The following is a 21,146-nucleotide window of genomic DNA, read 5'->3' as shown; positions in this document are numbered from 1 at the left end:
CAAATATAGATGGCGTTATTGGCACCGATCCAAAAATGATCAAAACTAATGATCAAATTTTTGTATCAAATTTTGTTACTCGAATTTTTTTGGTGTATGTTATATACACAGATTTCTTATGTTTGGGGACCCTTAGTGAAATTCGATTGAGAATATTTTTTCCATTGACATTTACTACCTAAATTCAAATATAGGGGGAGCTATTGGCACCAAAACAAAACTGATCAAAAATAGTTGTAAAATTATTGTATCAATATTGTCACTCGAATTTTGTTGATATGTGTTATATCTACAGATTTCTTATGTTTGGGGACCCTCACTGAAATTCGATGGAGAACATTTCACATTCACAACTACCCCCTATCTTCAAATATAGAGGGTGTTATTGGCGCCGAACCAAAAGTAGCCGAAAATAATGGTAACATTTTTGTATCAAAATTGCCACTCCGATTTTGTGGGTATATGTTATATCTGCAGATTTCTTGTCTGTGAGGACCCTCAGTGAAATTTGATGGAAAGTATTTTTTCCATTGACATCTACCTCCTAAATTCAAATATAGAGGGCGTTATTGGTGTCGAAACAAAAGTGACCAAAAATAATGGTAACATTATTTGTGTCAAAACTGTTACTCGGATTTCTTTGGTATATGTTATATCTATAGATTTTTTATGTGTGAAGACCCACAGTGAAATTCGATTGAGAATATATTTCCTATTGACAACTTTTTTCTACAATCAAATGTAGTGGGTGTTTTTGGCGCCGAACCAAAAGTGGCCAAAAATAATGTTAAAGTTTTTGTATCAAAATTGTTACTCGGATTTGTTTGGTATATGTTATATCTGCAAGGTTCTTGTGTTTGGGGGCCCTCAGTGAAATTTGATGGAGAATATTTTTCCCATTGGCACCTACCTCATAAAATCAAATGTAGAGAGCGTTATTGGCACCGAAACAAAACTGACCAAAAATAATTGTTAAATTTTTGTATCAATATTGCCACTCAAATTTTGTTGGTATATGTTATATCTACAGATTTCTTGTCTGTGAGGACCCTCAGTGAAATTTGATGGAAAGTATTTTTTCCATTGACATCTACCTCCTAAATTCAAATATAGAGGGCGTTATTGTTTTATCAACTTTTTTGTGAATCAATCTTAAAGGCGAGTTTTGAGGTTATCTTTTGTATCATCCGATTTGTCTTCTTCGGCGACCTATAGTAGAATTTCATGTAGAATATTTCTTCAATTACTACCAAGACCCTAAGTGGTCAAATTGCGGGTCGGTTTGACCCGGAATCGAAATAAACCCTTTACATGAAAGTTTTTCTGTGTTTCAATATTAAAGGCGATTTTTGAGGGTTATCTTTTGTATCTTCGGATTTGTCTTCTTTGGCAACCTGTAGTAGAATTCAATGTAGAATATTTTCTCCTTTGATTTCAAACCTCTAGGTGGCCAAATTGTGGGTCATTTTAGCCCTGAATTCAAATACCCTTTACATTAACGTTTTTCTGCGAATCAATATTAAAGGCGATTTTTGAGGGTTATCTTTGGATCTTCCGATTTGTCTTCTTCGGCGACCTATAGTAGACCTTCATGTAGAATATTTCTTCAATTACTACCAAGAACCTAAGTGGTCAAATTGCGGGTCGTTTTGGCCCGGAATCGAAATTAACCTTTAAAGAGTACGTTTTTCTGCGAATCAATATTAAAGGCGATTTTTGAGGGTTATCTTTTGTATCTTCCGATTTGCCTTCTTCGGCGACCTATAGTAGAATTTCAAGTAGAATTTTTCTTTCTTTGCCAGCAAGCCCCTAAGAGGTCAAATTGTGGGTCGTTTTGGCCTGGACTCGAAATAAACCCCTAAAATGATTTTTTTTGTCAATCAATATTGAAATCGATTTTTGAGGGTTATCTTTTGTATCTTCCGATTTGTATTCTTTGGTGGCCTACAGTAGAATTCAATGTAGAATATTTCTTCAATTACTACCAAGTCCCTAAGATGTCAAATTGTGGGTCATTTTAATCCTAAATTAAAATTAACCCTTAAAATGAAGGTTTTTTGTGAATTAATACATAAGGCGATTTTTGAGGGTTATTTTTTGAACTTTCCGATTTGTCTTCTTCGGCGACATATAGTAAAATTTTGTGTAGAGTATATTTTCTTTTGGTACCAAATCTCTAAGAGGTCAAATTGTGGCCCATTTTGGTCCTGAATTCAAATTAAACCCAAAAAATCCCGCCTTTTCTGTGAAACAATATTAAAGCCGATTTTTGTAGAATATATATTATATATACCGATTTGAAATCTTTGGTGACCTGTGGTAAAATTTTCTCTAGATGATTTTTGCCTTTAATATTTTGCATGATAAATCATGTTAAGTGGTACATTTTTGGTAGTTTTGAAATTTATTAAAATTTACTCACCATTATTTCTCTTGCCACCAATATCCTTGAGATTTCCACTAAGGCCTGTTCCGGCCGTTCCCAGTGCCTGGGTCAGTGTGGTCTGTGTACCGGTCTCTTGTACCTCAATATCATAGAATTGCCTACGGCAATTGATGCATTGTAAGGCTTCCATAACTAGACAGTCTTCCTCGTCATCGAGTAAATCTTCGGTGTTTTTATTTTCCAATTCATTTTCCAGCTCATCATCCTCCACGACACCCTCATCGCGAGTGCATTCCTTGGCCTCAGCCTTAAGGCGACATAGCCTTTTGCGCAGAGCTCGATTTTGCCTTACCAAACGACAAATTTCCACATCCTTCGTTGAAAGTCGTTGGTTTACGGTTTTCATGTCATTTTTGAGTTTCGATTCGAAACAGAGCAGGGACTTCACCACACAGGCCAGCTCCTCGGAACGTCTGCGTTTTTCTTTGGCTAATTCACGTTGAAGCAATTTGTTTTGCTGTTCACTTTGGGCGAGCATTTGCAATAGCTTCCGCTTTTGGGCTTTTTCTTGGGCGGATATGGGCGTTGAGATCTGGGCGGCGTTTGGTGCGGGCGTTGTGGGCGAGGACAATAGCTGAGAAAGGGGAGTCTTTTGCGGCTGGGGTGTCATGGCTCCCTTTTTACGATCTCTCTTCGAGAGACAATCACCCGATGAGGAGTTCGATGATGATGAACGATGCAAATCGATTACTTTGAGGCTGGGTATCAGATTCAAGGTAATGGGGGAATTGTCGGTAACCTGAAAGAGGGAAGAGAAAAATAAGATAAAAATTAGTAATTGAAATATTTCCGTTATCAATGAAATTCTGCCGAACACACACACACCATTGATTGATAAGTTCTACCTTCGTTCGATTCGGTATTTGCCAACCTTTTCCATTGACGCAAAGTTATTAACTGAATGAATTGTTGAACTGAACGTCATCACCAAGGCACTACCACCTCTACCTCCATCCAGCACCATTCTTATTTGTATCAATGGTCTGGCTGGTAGGTATAACCATGTGTTTGGCATAAAATTGATATGGGCGGGTTTTTTCTCAATGCATTTTTAGTTCATGTTTTGAATATGGCCATAATAATCATCATCCCTCTCATTCTTATTAGTTCTGGTGAATTTGTTTGAAGCCGATTGGTTTCTGGGTGAAATATTGTTATGACAATAAGTGTAAATCCCAAAACACACAGACACACGCCTGGTAATGCAACAAAAACAACAGCAACAACAAGCGTATTGCAGGCCAAGGTAGGCAGGCCCAGATGTGCGTGTGTTTTTTTTTTCATAAGGGGTCTAATAAGGAAATTTTGTTTTGAAATTTCAATATGTGACAGTTGAAGTGAGAGGTAATAAGGAGGTTATGGGTTTGAATGAAATTTGAAAAAAAAATCCAAATTTTCAGAAACAAAATATAAAATAAAATAAATTGCTAAACAAAAAAATGGCAAATATTCGTAGAGGGTACTTGAAGAAAGTGCAGTTTTATGGCACTAGACATGATTTGACACGTTCCACTCTAAAGGAGAAATTAAAGAGAATTCTCTAAGGAATATATTTGCCAAATACATCAAATTGATATCAAGGACCTCTAGGGTAAAAAAAAAATTGAAAATAACCAAAAACGTTTTTTTCCAGTTTTGTAAAGAAACCATCCCAGAAAAATGAAGTATTGAAGTATAAGACTTTAATTTACTCAATTTCCTCCAAAGGAAAAAGTCGAGAGAATACTTAGACAAATATTTTTCCCAAATACATCAAGGAGATCCAAAACTTTCTAAGGGTCGAAAAACACCCATATCAAAACATGTATTAGGGTATATTTTTGAATTCTTTAAAAAAAAATCACACTAAGAATAAAATCGATTATTCGTTAATTAAACTTGATTTTACTCAATTCTCTCTAAAGGAAAAAGTCAAGAGAATACTCAGACAAAAATTTTTCTCAAATACATCAATATGATCCAAAACTGTCTTAGTGTTGAAAAACGCCCATGACCACACATGTATTAAGGTATATTTTTGAATTCTTTAAAAAAAATCCCACTAAGAATAAAATCGATTATTCGTTAATTAAACTTGATTTTACTCAATTCTCTCTAAAGGAAAAAGTCAAGAGAATACTCAGACAAACATTTTTCTCAAATACATCAAGGTGATCCAAAGCTTCCTAAGGGTCGAAAAACGCTCATATCAACACATGTATTAAGGCATTTTTTTGAATTCTTTAAAAAAATCCCACTAAAAATAAAATCGGTTATTCGTTAACTAAAATTGATTTTTCTCAATTCTTTCTAAAGGAAAAAGTCAAGAGTATGGTCAGACTCATATTTTCTCCAAATACATCAAGGTGGTCCAGACCTATCTTAGAGGAGAAAAGCGCCCATGACCATACATGTGTTAAGGGATTTTTTTGAATTGCTTAAAAAACTCCCATTTAGATTGATATCGATTAATCGATTACTAAACTTGATTTTATTCAATTCTTTCCAAAGGAAAAAGTCATGAGAACACTCAGACCAATATTTTTTACAAATACATCAAGGTGATCCAGACCTATCTTAGAGGAGAAAAACTCCCAGGACCATACATATGTTAAGGGATTTTTTTTTGAATTGCTTGCTTTTTTTTTGAATTGCCGATTTAGATTGAATTCGACTAGTAAACTTGATTACATTCATTTCTCTCTAAAGGAAAAACTCAAGAGTATGGCCAGACTCATATTTTCTCCAAATACATCAAGGTGATTCAGACCTATTTTAAGGACGAAAAACGCCCTTGACAATACATGTATTAAGCAATTTTTTAAAATTTGTAAAAAAGTCCGACTAAGAATAAAATCGATTATTGGAGTAGTAAACTTGATTATATTCAATTCTCTCTAAAGGAAAAAGTCAAGAGAATGATCAGACTTATATTTGGTCCAAATACATCAAGGTGATTCAGACCTATCTTAAAGGAGAAAAACGCCCTTGACCATACAAGTATTAGGGTATATTTTTGAATGGTTAAAAAATCCCACTAAGAATAACATCGTTTATTCGATTACTAATCTTGATTTTACTCAATTCTCTCTAAAGGAAAAAGTCAAAAGAATACTCAGACAAATATTTTTCCCATATACATAAATGTGATCCGAAATTATCTTAGGGTTGAAAAACGCCCAGGACCATACATGTGTTACGGGATTTTTTTTGAATTGCTTAAAAAAATCCCATTTAAAATGAAATCGATTATTCGGCTACTAAACTTGATTTTACTCAATTCTCTCTAAAGCAAAAAGTCAAGAGTATGGTCAGACTCATATTTTCTCCAAATACATCAAGGTGACCCAGACCTATCTTAGGGACGAAAAACGCCCATATCAACACATGTATTAAGGTATTTTTTTGAATTCTTTAAAAAAATCCCTCTAAGAATAAAATCGATTATTCGTTAACTAAACTTGATTTTTCTCAATTCCCTCTAAAGGAAAAAGTCAAGAGAATACTCAGGCAAATAATTTTCTCAAATACATTAAGGCGATCCAAAGCTTTCTAAGGGTCGAAAAACGCTCATATCAACACATGTATTAAGGTATTTTTTCGAATTCTTTAAAAAAATCCCACTACAGAATAAAATCGATTATTCGGTAACTAAACATGATTTTTTTTAATTTTCTCTAAAGAAAAAAGTCAAGAGTATGGTCAGACTCATATTTTCTCCAAATACATCAAGGTTATCCAGACTTATCTTAAAGGAGAAAAACGCCCATAACAGCACATGTATTAAGGTATTTTTATTGAATTGCTTAAAAAATCCTATATAGATTGAAATCGATTATATGACTGCTAAACTTGATTTTGCTCAATTCTCTCTAAAGAAAAAAATCAAGAGAAGGATCAGACTGATATTTTTCCCAAGTACATCAAGGTGATGCAGACCTATCTTAAAGTCGAAAAATCCTCGAGATAATACATATATCACAGTTTTGTGCCTTTCCGTTTTTTATTTGAATGGTTTAAAGAGGATTTTTATTTTGAAATTTCAAGCCGAACGGTTTCTATTATAGCTTAGTCATCAAGGAAGGAATTGAAAAGCGTCTTTTGAACAATATTTTTCCTAACTACAGTAATATCCTAGCTGGAGTTCTTTGGTTCTAAATCCATTCATGAAAAAATTGTTTAATTAAAATTGTCTACTCCCCTTTACTTCTATAGATTGCCATAATTATTTAGGAATTTAAGGTTTTTAGGGTTATTGTAGGTACTTCAACAGAGAGAATGAAGTGTTAGGCACCCCTTGACCAACATTTTCTGCAAGGACACCAATGTTCTACAAAGTCTCCTCGGGGTTCAAAAGTGGCACTGAAAAAAAATGCCACATTTTTATGTTTTCGAATTAAATATAGGTTTTTAGTCAATTTCATTCTTTTACAGCTTTGACATCAAGAACGGAATTAAAGAGCACCATTTGGGCAATATTTTTCCCAGCTACACGCATATCCTAGCTGGAGTACTTTTGGCCTAAAACCATTCATAACAATTTTTTTTTCAATTAAAATAAAATTTTCTACTCCGATTAACTCCTAAAGGTTGTCACAAATATTCAGGAATTTCGGGCTTTTAGGCTTATGTAGGTAATTTACCATAGAGAACGAAATACTGGGCACCTCTTGGGCAATATTTTCTCCAAGGACCTCAATGTTATTCAAAGCCTCTTTGGGGTTCAAAAGTCTCTCTGAAAAAATACCAGTTTTTAACAAAATATTGTCTTCCCCCTTCAAAATATATACACAATAAAGCATGAATTTCGGCCTTTTAGGTTAATTGTAGGTACTTTACAAAAGAGAACGAATTATTAGCCATCGATTGACCAACATCTCTCCCAAAGGCCCAAATGTTCTACAACCCCTTCTAGGGGTCGAAAAATCATACTAAAGAAAATACCACATTTTCACTAAATTACTAAAAATGTTTTATCCCCCCAAAAATAACTACAGTTTTAAAGTCTACCTCATTTGATGGCTTACTCGTCAAGGATGAAAATGAAGAATGTCCCTTGGGCAATATTTTACCCAAATATATTAATATTCCAACTGCAGTTATGTGGGTCTACAACCATTGATTAAAAAAATATTCACTTCTACTTCCCTTAACTTCTAAATAGCTCCACAATTAATAAGGAATTTCGGATCTTTAGGTTGATTTTAGGTACTTCGCCAAAGAGAACGAAGTATTGGTCACCCCTTGGCCAACAATTTTCCCAAGGACCTCAATGTTCTACAAAGCCTCCTTGAGGTTCAAAAACCGCATTGAAGAAAAGACCACCTTTTCACTAAATGTTGTATTTCCCCCTAAAAATAAATACACAATAAATCAGGAATTTCAGGCTTTTAGGTTAATTATAGGCACTTCGCCAAAGAGAACGAAGTGTTGGGTACCCCTTCCCCAACGTTTCCCCCAAAGACCTCAATGTTCTGCAAGGCCCCCTTGGGATTCAAAACTTGCACTGAAAAAAATACTCCCTTTTCAAAAACTGTTGTTTTTCCCTCTCGAAATATATACATAATAAATCAAGGATTCTAGGCTTTTAGGTTTATTGTAGGTTGTTTATCAAAGAGAACGAAGTTTTGGGCATCCCTTGGGCGACATTTCCCCCAAGTACTTCAATGTTCTACAAAGCCTCCTTGGGGTTCAAAAGTTTTACTGAAGAAAATACCACATTTTCCCTCAATTGGGTTTTATGTGTTCGAATTAAATGTAGTTTTTTTATTCAACGACTTTCGTTTACAGTTTATCCATCAAGGACGGAATTAAAAAGCGTCCTTTGGGCAATATTTTTCCCAGCTACACTCATATCCTAGCTGGAGTACTTTTAGCCAAAAACCATTCATGAAAAAATTGTTCCATTAAAAATACAATGTTCTACTCTCCTTTACCTTTAAATATTGCCTCAATAAACCATGGATTTTGGGCTTTTAGATTAATTGTAGGTACTTTACCAAAGAGAACGAAGTGTTAGCCACCCATTTACCAACATTTTTCCTAAGGGCTTCAATGTTCTACAAAGCTTCCTTAAGGTTCAAAAATCGCACTGAAAAAATACTCTCTTTTCAAAAACTGTTATCTTTCCTCCTTGAAATAAATACACAATGAATAAAGGATTTCGGTCTTTTAGGTTAATTGTGGGTATTTCATCAAAGAGAACGAAGTGTAGGCCACCCCTTGACCAACATTTTCCCCAAAGACCGCAATGTTCTACAAAACCTCCTTGGTGTTCAAAAATGGCACTGAAAAAAAGACCACATTTTCACAAACTGCTGTCTTTTCCTCGAAATTTATACACAATAAATCAAGGATTTCAGACTTTTAGGTTAATTTTAGGTACTTCTTCACAGAGAACGAAGTGTTGGGTACCCTTCGGCCAACATTTCCCCCAAAGGCCGCAATGTTCTACAAAGCCTCCTTGGGGTTCAAAAATCACACTTAAAAGGTTTGTTTTTTCCTCTTCAACACATCAAGTTTTCTTTACGTCATTCGCTCTCTCTCTCCGATATAATAAATCAAAGTTGCTAATCATCGGTTTGTTGTTTTTTGTTTTTGGTAAAAAAATCATAAATTATGAGGTATTTTATTTTTTTTATAGGGGGTATTCTTACCTATCGCAAATAGAATAGATATGGACGCGTCATAGGTTTATATCGCACATTTCTATCTTCTATGTCTGGGTAATGGCCATTTTTGCCTTTTGTCACCACTTATCAGTAAGTTTAGTAATATTTTGTTTTATTAATTGTTTATTAAATGTTAAATAAACAAACTTTTACAAGTTATCAATTCAGGGGTTTAGCAATAGTTTATTAAATGTCAATAACCTTTTTTAAATCGATTGCTGTTTGATTTCTATCGAAATTATAAAAACTGCTGCATGCTTTTAGGCGAAAATAAAAAACCTCATAGTTTCCCTAAAGAAGTTCCTTTTTCACTTCGAAATTCTCCAATTACGTGTTAAGAAAAGAAAAAGGTTCAACAAATTTGAATTGAAGAGATATTAAAATTTTCCTTTTTTTTCTTTTTCGAAATTTATCTGTTCAGAGGCTTAGCAATATTTTTTTTGAAAGTCAATCAAGTTTTTGATACGGACAGGTACTTGAGGGGATGGGGGTGGTATTTGTATAAGGAGCTTTAATTATTTATTTTTGAGTCAACTTCAATTTAAAAATGTCCTTTTTCCCATTAAAATCAAGTTTCTTTCTTGAATATCAAAAACTATTGCATACTTTTAGGCATCAATACAAAATTTCATCTTTTACTTACCCCCTCTTCCTGCTGCCGTTGTGATGACGAATTTTCACTATTCTTATCCTGCTGCTTCTGGGAATTCCGCATACCACCAAACGACAGGCGTTTGTATAGATTCGACGATGATGAGGAGAACGAGGAACTGCCATTTCCTCCTCCTCCTCCGCTGCCGCCACTGGAACTTTGTGTTGTGGCATCACTGCTGCTATTAAATTCCCCTGAACTAGCACCACTCGAGGCAACCAGTAGCGAATCTACCAACAAATCATGTTCACTTTCGGGAATTTTTTGATAATTTTGCAGGGTGGCAGGTCCTTGGACCTCAGGTTCAACAGCCAAGAGATTTTTCGAACATTTAATAGTCATTTCACTGGATTTTGTTGTTGCCGACGAACGAGTACTGGAGCTGGTGGTTTCTTCAGATTGTGATTTTTTCTTGTTGTTGTTGCTGTTCCTCACCTCTGTCTTCTCATAGAACTCACCATCAAAACTATGCCTATAGCTGCCGTGCAGACAATTAAAACTAAATCCCTCCTGCCCCGAATTCTCCTGATGATGTTGACCTGGATCGGAGTACCTCTTATTGGGCTGACTCGGAAAACTGTTGCGATAATTTTTCAATGTATCATAGGTATTGAGCAGATCGGATTTAAGAAATTTCTCCAGAAAATTTGTGGGACTTTTTGAGGTTATGTTGGAGAAAAATTTATTTGTTGAACTTCCGGAATCGGATATGGAAGAGCCAGTGCGACGATGTCCTTTGGAATTTGATGAACTTAGATTATTATGGGGGGTTGGTGTATCGGATGATGCTGATGATTCTGGATGAAAACTTATTGGAAAATGTTGTTGTTGTTGTTGTTCATGTCCTTGATGTTGTTGTTGCGTTTGAATGCCATAAATTTGTGTGGTATTCAAGAGACCAAACATGGCTTACAAACCGTAACAGAACAATGGTTCGTGTTTTAGCTTAAAAATACTGCTGAACAGTTGTGTGGACTGGGTTAAGGGTTGCCATGTTGCAATTCTTAAAAAAACTGTGGGTATTTGAATTTAAAGATCCTGGAATGAGAGAAAAGAGAGAAAAAAATTAGGAAAAATTGCCATAAAATTAAAAAATGTTTTTTAGAGAAAATATTTAAAAAAAATTAAAAATAAATATTTTAGAAAAAAATTTAATTTTTTTTTTGAAAAAAAAAATGTATAAAAAAACTATAAATATTTCAAAAGTATTTGTTCAAAGAATGTATTAGAAAAAGTTAAAACATATTTTTAAAAGAATTTTTTTTTTGAGAAATATTTTCAAAAAAAAAAAAAAAAAAAAAAAATTAAATTAAAATATTTCCCAAAAAATGTTCAACTACAAAGTTTGATTTAATTTTCGAGTTGTAAAAATTTTAAATAAAAAATAAAATATAAAATTGATTTTTTTTTTCTAAATAAATATTTTTGAAAAAAAAATTAAAAAAAATATTTATAAATATTTCAAAAAATTTTCTAAAAAAATATTTCAACTACCAAGTTTTATTAAATTTTCAAATATCATTTTTTTTCGTCACCATGGTATGTGAAATCCAATATTTTTTTTCAATACCTCATCGATGGAGTCAAGTCAATAGGGAATTAAGTAAAAGGAAATGGGAAGCGAAATATGATACAATGGACAAATGAAATATGTGTGTCATGTCACACTAACTGATTGACTCGAAATGTAATTAGAAAGGCAAAGATATGGATCAAAAGGAAATCAAAAAAAAAAAAATAAATAAATAAATAAAACAAAGGAAACAAAAAAAAAAAAATAAAACAAAGAAAAGAAAAAAAATAAATAAATAAATAAATTAATTAAAACAAAGAAAACAATAAATGATAATTTTATTTAAGTTAAAAAAAATAATATTCCGTGGTAGGCTTGGAAAAAATATATTTTTTTAAAAAATGCCTACCACAGGGTAGGCTCCAAAATAAATATATATAAAAACTCCATAATTTTCTATAGACCAATAAATAACATTTCTTAGAAAAAATATTTTTTAAAAAATCCCCGACTAGTGATAATCTTAGAAAAAATATTTTTAAACAATCCACGACTAGTGATAGTCTTAGAAAAAATATTTTTAAAAAATCCACGACTAGTGATAGTCTTAGAAAAAATATTTTTAAAAAATCCACGACTAGTGATAGTCTTAGAAAAAATATTTTTTAAAAAATCCACGACTAGTGAAAGTCTTAGAAAAAAAATATTTTTAAAAAATTCACGACTAGTGATAGTCTTAGAAAAAATATTTTTAAAAAATCCACGACTAGTGATAGTCTTAGAAAAAATATTTTTAAAAAAAATCCACGATAGTCTTAGAAAAAATATTTTTAAAAAATCCACGAATAGTGATAGTCTTAGAAAAAATATTTTTAAAAAATCCACGACTTAGAGATAGTCTTAGAAAAAATATTTTTAAAAAATCCACGACTAGTTATAGTCTTAGAAAAAAAATTTAGAAAATTCACAACTAATGAAAGTCTTAGAAAAAGTATTTTTAAAAAATTCACGACTAGTGATAGTCTTAGAAAAAATATTTTTAAAAAATCAACTACTAGTTGTAGTCTTAGAAAAAAATATTTTTAAAAAATCCACGACTAGTGATAGTCTTAGAAAAAAATATTTTTAAACAATTCCACAACTAGTGATAGTCTTAGAAAAAATATTTTCAAAAAAAAAATCACGACTAGTGATAATCTTAGAAAAAATATTTTTAAAAAATCCACGACTGGTGATAGTCTTAGAAAAAATATTTTTAAAAAATCCACGACTAGTGATAGTCTTAGAAAAAAATATTTTTAAAAAATCTACGAATAGTAATAGTCTTAGAAAAAAATATTTTTAAAAAATCGATGACTAGTGATAGTCTTAAATTTTTTTTTAAGAAAATCTACAATTAATGGTAGGCTTCGAAAAAATATTTTTAAAAAATCCACGACTAGTGATAGTCTTAGAAAAAATATTTTTAAAAAATCCACGACTAGAGATAGTCTTAGAAAATAATATTTTTAAAAAATCCACGACTAGTGATAATCTTAGAAAAAAATATTTTTAAAAAGTCCACGACTAGTGATAGTCTTAGAAAAAATATTTTTAAAAAATCCACGACTAGAGATAGTCTTAGAAAAAATATTTTTAAAAAATCCACGACTCGTGATAGGTTTGAAAAAAAAATATTTTTAAAAAATCCACTACTAGTGATAGGTTTGGAAAAAATATTTTTAAAAAATCCACGACTAGTGATAGTCTTAGAAAAAATATTTTTAAAAAATCCACGACTAGTGATAGTCGTAGAAAAAATATTTTTAAAAAATCCACGACTAGTGATAGGTTTGAAAAAAAATATTTTTAAAAAATCCACGACTAGTGTAGTCTTAGAAAAAATATTTTTAAAAAATTCGAGACTAGTGATAGTCTTAGAAAAAATATTTTTAAAAAATCCACGACTAGTGATAGTCTTAGAAAAAATATTTTGAAAAAATCCACGACTCGTAATAGGTTTGAAAAAAAATATTTTAAAAAAATCCACGACTAGTGATAGTCTTAAAAAAATATTTTTAAAAAATCCACGACTAGTGATAGTCTTAGAAAAATATTTTTAAAAAATCCACAACTAGTGATAGTCTTGGAAAAAATATTTTTAAAAAATCCACGACTAGTGATAGTCTTAGAAAAAATATTTTTAAAAAATCCACGACTAATGGTAGGCTTCGAAAAAATGTTTTTAAAAAATCCACGACTAATGGTAGACTTCGAAAAAATATTTTTAAAATATCCACGACTAGGGATAGGTTTGAAAAAAAATAGTTTTAAAAAATCGCCGACTAGTTATAATCTTAGAAAAAATATTTTTAAAAAACCCACGACCAGTGATAGTCTTAGAAAAAATATTTTTAAAAAATCCACGACTAGTGATAGTCTTAGAAAAAATATTTAAAAAAAAAATCCACGACTAGTGATAGTCTTAGAAAAAATATTTTTAAAAAATCCACGACTAGTGATAGTCTTAGAAAAAATATTTTTAAAAAAATCCACGACTAGTGATAGTCTTAGAAAAAAATATTTTTAAAAAATCCACTACTAGTGACAGTCTTACAAAAAAAAATATTTTTAAAAAATCCACGACTAGTGACAGGCTTAAAAAAAATATTTTTGAAATATTTAAATATTTTTAATTTTTTTCAAAATAATTTCAAGGGCTATCAAAAATTCTGGTATTATTTAAAAAAACATCACCTCGTGTATTCCAAAAATAAAAATCCAATTAATTGTTTTTTAATTAATAACCAAATAATTATATATTTTTATTCATTTAATTAATGATTTTTTCTTCGTTAAACAAAAATTTAAATTTTCTTTCTTCTCTTGGGTAAAGGTAACTCAAAACAATTAACACTCACTTTCTTTATGATAATCGATATTAAAAAAAAATAAACAGCAACCAAAAAAAAAGAAACATCATTAACAACAGTGGCTGCAAAAACAACAAGAACAACAACATAACAATAAATATGAAATACAATAGCAAGGTATGCCCCCTTCTCCATTCCCCACACACATGGCAAACATTCAATAGAAAATGAAACTTTTTCTTGTAAAACAATTTGAAAAAAAAAAAATAATCATAACGATCGTTAACAGGACGGATCGTCGGACAGACACACACATAGTTGTAGTGTTAACAATAAATAAAATATATGTTTTTGGTTTGTAATATTTTCAAAACAATTTATAAACGGGGGCTACTTGCACCAGCAAACGAATAAAACAAGTACCTGAATCTGGCAGGCATTTCATTTTCTTCTTCTTTAATTTTTTTCGAAATTATTATTCAAAAAACATAATGAACTATAAATCGTATTCCAACAAGCATGCCCAGAGCAGCACACTATTACACTCACAAAAATTAATTAGTTATTTGTGGGGGTAAAATATGAAAGCCAGACGTAACAAGCATTACAAAATTGAAGACATAATCACTCATACAAACGTCAATGACCATTAAATTATTGGAAATTTTGAATTGTTACACTAATAGGTATATACTACACTGGAGAATAAAAATTTGGAATAATCCTTCAAAAAAAAAAAAAAAAATGCCAGTAAAAAAATAATTTAAAAAAAATCTAAGATCCCTAAAAGACTTTGCAATAAAATCAAAATATTTCAATTAAAAAATATTTGACAAAATCGATTTTTAAATGTTTAAGGCTTTGGCTTGAAAACAAATATTTTTAAATATTTTCAAATCAGTGATAGGCTTGGAGAATTTTTTTTTTAAATTCACGATTTGTGGTAGATATAAAATATATATTTTTAAAAACATATTTAAAAAAAATTAAATTTTAATTTAATAATTTTTAAAAAATCCATGCTTTTTTATAGACTTGAAAAAAATATTTTTAAAAAATTCACAACTTGAAAAAAATAATAAAAAAACAGTGATAGGCTTGAAAAAAATATTTTGTAAAAAGTTCCGGATCAGTGAAAGGCTTGGAAAAAAATATCCTCTATCTGTGATAGACATAAAAAATATATTTTTAAAAAATATTAAAAATAGTTTTGAAAAAAAAAAAAAATTCAAAAAATCCAAGCTCTCTTATAGGCTTGAAAAAATTTTTGATAGACTTGGAAAAAATATTTTTAAAAGATCCTTGATCTAAAAGAGGTTTGGAAAAAATATTTTAAAAAAACTAATAATCTGTTGTAGGCTTGAAAAAATATTTTTAAAAAATCAAGGCCTGTGAAAAAATTCAAATATCTATAACATTCTATAGATCTTAGTAGAAATATTTTTAAAAATTTCCCATCTTAGACAGGCTTAGAAAAGATATTTCAATTTTTTTTTTAAATCCACGACTTATGATATGCTTGGAAAAAATATTTTAAAAAAATCCACTACATATGATAGGCTTGAAAAAATATTTTAAAAATATCCTCGATCTACAAGAGCCTTTAAAAAAATATTTTTAAAAAATCCACGACTAGTAATAGTTTTTTAAAAAATATTTCTAAAAAATCAATATGCCGTCGTAGGTTTGACAAAAATATTTGGAAAAAATAATTTTAAAAAGTCACCGACTTGTGATAAGCTTGGAAAAATTATTTTAAAAAAATTTACGACATGCGATGGGATTGAAAAAATCAACGACATATGATGGGCTTGGAAAAAATATTTTTAAAAAATCCACGACTTGTGAAAGGTTTAGAAAAAATATTAAAAAAATCCACGAATAGTGAAAGTTTTGAAAAATATATTTTTAAAATATCTACGATTTATTAGAGGCTTTAAAAAATATTTTTAAAAAATTCAAGACTTGTAAATATTATTTTTAAAAAATCCACTACTTGTGATAGGCTTAGAAAAAATATTTAAAAAAAATCCATGTTTTAAAAAAAAAAAATGTTAAACAAATAATTCTAAAAAATTAATAACTTGTGGTAGTCTTGGAAAAAATATTTTTAAAAAATCCAAAATTTATAAGAGGCTTTAAAAAATATTTCTGTGGTAGGCTTGGGATGACATGCGATGGGATTGGAAAAAAATATTTTTAAAATATTCACGAACTTTAAGAGGCTTGGAAAAAATATTTGTAACATATCAATCACCTATGGTAGGTTTGAAAAAAATATTTTTTAAAAAATCCACGACTTGTGATAGGCTTAGAAAAAATATTTTTTAAAAAAATCCACCATCTGTGGTAGGCTTGGAAAAAATATTTCTGAAAAATCCACGACTAGTGATAGTCTTGGAAAAATATTTTTAAAAAATCCACAACTTTTGATAGGCTTAGAAAAAATATTTTGGAAAAATCCATGACTTGTGATAGGCTTAGAAAAAATATTTTTAAAAAATCCAAGACTTGTGATAGGCTTAGAAAAAATATTTTTAAAAAATCCATGATCAATAAAAGGCTTGGAAAAAATATTTCTAAAAAATCAATAATTTGTGGTAGGCTTGAAAAAAATATTTTGAACCACGATCTATAAGAGGCCTGGGAAAAATATTTCAAAAACATCCACAATCCACGATTCAATAAATTTTGGAGGTTAAAAAAATATTTTTGAAAAATTCGTAAAAAATATTTTTGACTTGTGGTAGGCTTAAAAAACTATTTTGTAAAAATCCACGACTTGTGATAGGCTTGGAAAAAATATTTTTAAAAACTCTTCGATCTGTAAGAGGATTTATAAAAATATTCTAAAAAATCATTAATCTGAGGTAGGCTTTAAAAAAATATTTCAAAAATTTCAATAATCTTTGGTAGGCTTGGAAAAAATATTAATGTGAAAGCCTTAAAAAAAAATATCGAAAAAAAAAACCGTAAAAAATATTTTTAACAAGTGATAGGCTTGAAAACTTATTTTTAAAAAATCTATCTGAGATCCACGTTGACATGTGGCCTCTAAAAATATTTTTAAGAATACCCAAGCTGTATAAGGCCTAGAAAATTGTTGTTATTATAAAATCTGCAGCCTCTCATAGACTATCAAAAAATATTTTGAAATATCTTAAATCTGCATTTTAAAAAACCAGGATTTTTTTAAATATATTCTTCAAAATTGCCTAAGTTTAAGGCATGGAAAATTATTTTTATAAAATCCACAACCTCTCATAGACTATCAAAAAAAAAAAATTGGAAAATCTTCAATTTCTGCTGGGCGTTTAAAAAAAATTCAACATTCCAGGATCTTTTGAAAAAAAATATTTTTGAAAGTCATTTAATAAATTAAAAAACCAACTTTAATTTATTTAATAACGCTCCTCCATCGAAATATCTCAAATCACCCCTTTTCCCCTCCCCCACCTTTGACTTTTTACCATAATCTCCATAATACCTCTCAATTAAATTAGCTCAACAGATATTAACTCATTGAAAATTGTTGAACAAAGAAAACAAAAACATTCCGCAAGTTAGTCAAAACAATTTAAATTTTATCACTTTGCTCCCGCATTAAATATTGGACAAAAAAAGAAAACAGCAACAACAACAAAGCTCATAAATATTTGCCAATTAAATAAAACCGAACTAAATTGAATTGTCAGACAGACAGACAGACCGATCAAAATGTGATATTTTGCTTAAATGTGTGAGAAGTCAGATGCGATGGCGCTTACGATTTGGACAGATGTTCGCTATGAGCAAAAATGGGATTTGTGCAAAATTAATTTGCTAATAAATAATAATAATATTTAAATAAAAAATAAATTTCAGCTATTTTTGGGGTGGTGATAAGTGTTCAATATTTGATTGGTAAAGCAAGGGATAGGAATTTTTAATTACAATTTTTTTGTACTTTTTTCCAAAGAATGTTTTTGTAATTTTTTTAAACTTCTAGCACCTCTTCGTACCTCTTCGTTGATGCAAATTTCTGCAAAAGTTTAGAGTATATCCCATTTTGATACAGTACCAGTTGAAAGTAAAATTTGTTTGCGCACTTTCACAAAATGTCAGTAACTCCATCTATATGTCATTTTAGAAGGTAGGTGTCAATGAAAAAATTATTCTCGATCAAATTTCATTATCGATCTCAAACCCAAAAACCCTATGGATATAATACGAACTGATAAAATATCGATATTAACTGGAAGAAATTATTTCATATTTATATTATACGGTTCAGTAGTTTTTTAAACAGTCAATACCTCCCTCTATATGTCATTTTAGGTGGTACATCTCAATGGTAAAAATGTGATCCATCAAATTTCATTTCAGGTCTCGAACCACACAAAATCTGTAGGGATAATACAGACCTATATAAAAGCAGTATGAATTTGACGCAAATTATTCATAATTTTGTTGTTTGTTGTTTACTTTTGTAATTTGTCAATAACTCCCTCTATATTTCATTCTAGAAGGTAGGTGTCAATGAAAAAGTTATTCTCCATCAAATTTCACTTCAGGTCTCGAACCACAAAAAGTCTGTAGGGATAATACAAACCGATAAAATGCAAGGAGGAATGCGAAGCAAATGTATCATAATATTCTTGATTGTTTTCGCACTCTCACAAACTGTCAAAAACTCCCTCTAAATGTCATTTTAGAAAGTAGGTGTCAATGGAAAAAATATTCTCTATCAAATTTCATTATCGGTCTCAGACCATAAGAAACCTGTAGATATAATACAGACCGATAAAATAGAAGTACAAAATTGAATCAAATATGCCATGATTTACTTTTCTGTTTTCGCACTCTCACAAACTGTCAATAACGCCATCTACATGTCATTTTGGGATATAAGTGTCAATGGAAAAATTATTCTCCTCCAAATTTCATTATCGATCTCAGACCACAAGAAACCTGTAGACATAACAGAGACCCATAAAATATCGTCATCAACTGCATGAAATTATTTCATAATTATGTTAGTCAGTTTGGTAGTTTCTTAAACAGTGAATAACTCCATCTACATGCCATTTTAGGTGGTATGTCTCAATGGAAAAAATGTTCTACATCAAATTTCACTCAGGTCTTACCCCTACACAAAATCTGTAGGGATAATACAGGCTTATATAAAAGCAGTATGAAATTGACGCAAATTAGTCACAATTGTGTTGGTTGTTCTTCACTTTCACAAATTGTCGATAACTCCCTCTACATGTCATTTTAGGAGGTAGATATCAATGGAAAAAATGTTCTCCATCGAATTTCACTATGGCTCTCAGACCATAAGTAATCTGTAAATATAATACAGACATATAAAATATCGGCCTGAATTGGATGAAATTAATTCTAAATTTTATTATACGGTTTTCGTACTTTTTTAAATTGCCAATATCTCCTTTTATATGTATTTTTTGGTGGTAGGTGTCAATCGAAAAAATGTTCTCCATCAAATTTCATTATAGGTCTCAGACCTCAAGAAATCTGTAGATTTAATATATAACCAAAGAAAACATAGAAAATATTGTGAAACCAATTTTTTTACTTTTTGTCGTTTGTTTTTAATCTCTTTCAATGAGGTGCTGTTATCGCCCTCTATATTTCATTTTAGGAGTTAGATGTGAATGGAAAAAATGTTCTACATAGAATTTCACTTGGGGTTCCCAAGAAGATGAAATCTCTTGAAATAATTTATATTGACAAAATCTCAACTTCAATATGAACATTTATCTAAGAATTTTTTTATTCAATTTTTTTAGTTACATTTGGACATTTTGTAAAGTATTATGACAACGCCCTCTGTATGGCATTTTAATACGTATAAAATGTTTGTTATTCTAGTGCCTGACCATCCGAATTTTACTACCTGTGTTTAAGGGAAAATCCGATCCTTTTATGATTATCCAACCATGGATATTTATAGGTTCGAAATGTTTTACAAAATGTGGGTGTTTGAGTTTAAGTCTAATATGGAAAATATTTGTCCACACATTCCGGGTTGGCCTAGGAAAAATGCCAATAGGCAGGCGGCTTAATGAAGGCAGCATGTCGAAACGATTTAATGATGGTGGATTTAGTTGAGGAATTTCGTTTGAGTTCAAAGTAAAAGGCTTAAACTAAGTGGAGATTTTGAGGGGAAAATTAACACAGATTAAAGTCTAAATTTATGGTGACTGCTTAAGGGATGTTTGAGTGGAACAAATTAGTTGGACATAGTGATATGAGCAGGACAATATTCTCAAAATTCTGAAATATTTAATTCCTCCTACAACTCACCTACAGGTATTTAGGTACTAAGCCAAAAAATTGTTTAGTTCTTTTTTTCACCCCAATTTTTTCTTGAATTATTTCATTTTCAAATTCTCATAATTACAACAATGATTTCACAAAAAAATGTTCAAAATACCAAATCCGTAACAAAACTCCATGTAACTGACCTTCATCATGTCAAACTGAAAATGTCAGAAATTCAAAAGATATAAATCTATTTTGTTATGGGTTACGTTCATATTGCCCTGATATCTTTATCGCAGTAGCCGCCTGCTTGTCAGTTGATTACAGCCAACAAATATGAGTGAGTGATGTGGTTGTTGTTGTGTGTGGTGTTGGTGTTATTACATGATTATTACATAGATTTCTATTTTAAATCAAGATAAAATATGAGTTTTGGGAATTTTTTTTTATTTATTATGTAAGGCCCTTAATAAATCTAAAGAATGTTTTGTGAACGTTTAGGTGTGGGGGAATTTAATTGTTTGAATATTTCTTTGGCGTTTTCGTGGTACATTTTAAACGAAATCTGTGAAAACAATAGTTAGGCTAATGAGCATTGAACAAATTATGATATTTCTCACTTTATAAAATCCAATTAATATTTGGGGGAACCTTGAAATACCATGAGGTAATCGTGGCGGAAGAAGAAAATCAAAATCGAAAAAACCAACCAAAACAGAAAAATGAAATCGAATGTCTTGTGGTCTGAGATCACTGGTAAAATTTG

At 30.5% G+C, this 21,146-nt stretch overlaps 1 protein-coding gene across 2 annotated transcripts in view; it reads right to left on the bottom strand.

Annotated features, from left to right (window-relative positions):
- Positions 1 to 21,146, bottom strand: part of LOC101893779 (uncharacterized) — a 149,249-nt gene that overhangs the window by 3,654 nt on the left and 124,449 nt on the right. For both annotated transcript variants that reach the window (XM_059132143.1, XM_059132144.1), the window contains 2 exons: positions 9,740 to 10,786; positions 2,423 to 3,185 (listed from right to left, as the gene is read on the bottom strand). In XM_059132143.1, coding sequence (XP_058988126.1) covers positions 2,423 to 3,185; positions 9,740 to 10,654 — 1,678 coding nt within the window. In that variant the 5' untranslated portion in view covers positions 10,655 to 10,786. The remainder of the gene's footprint in view (positions 1 to 2,422; positions 3,186 to 9,739; positions 10,787 to 21,146) is intronic.

The sequence above is a fragment of the Musca domestica genome, unplaced genomic scaffold (assembly GCF_030504385.1).
Source record: "Musca domestica strain aabys unplaced genomic scaffold, Musca_domestica.polishedcontigs.V.1.1 110, whole genome shotgun sequence".
NCBI classification, from domain to species: domain Eukaryota; kingdom Metazoa; phylum Arthropoda; class Insecta; order Diptera; family Muscidae; genus Musca; species Musca domestica.
Note: the sequence above shows the minus strand (reverse complement) of the source record. Positions and strands in the feature narration are given on the sequence as shown.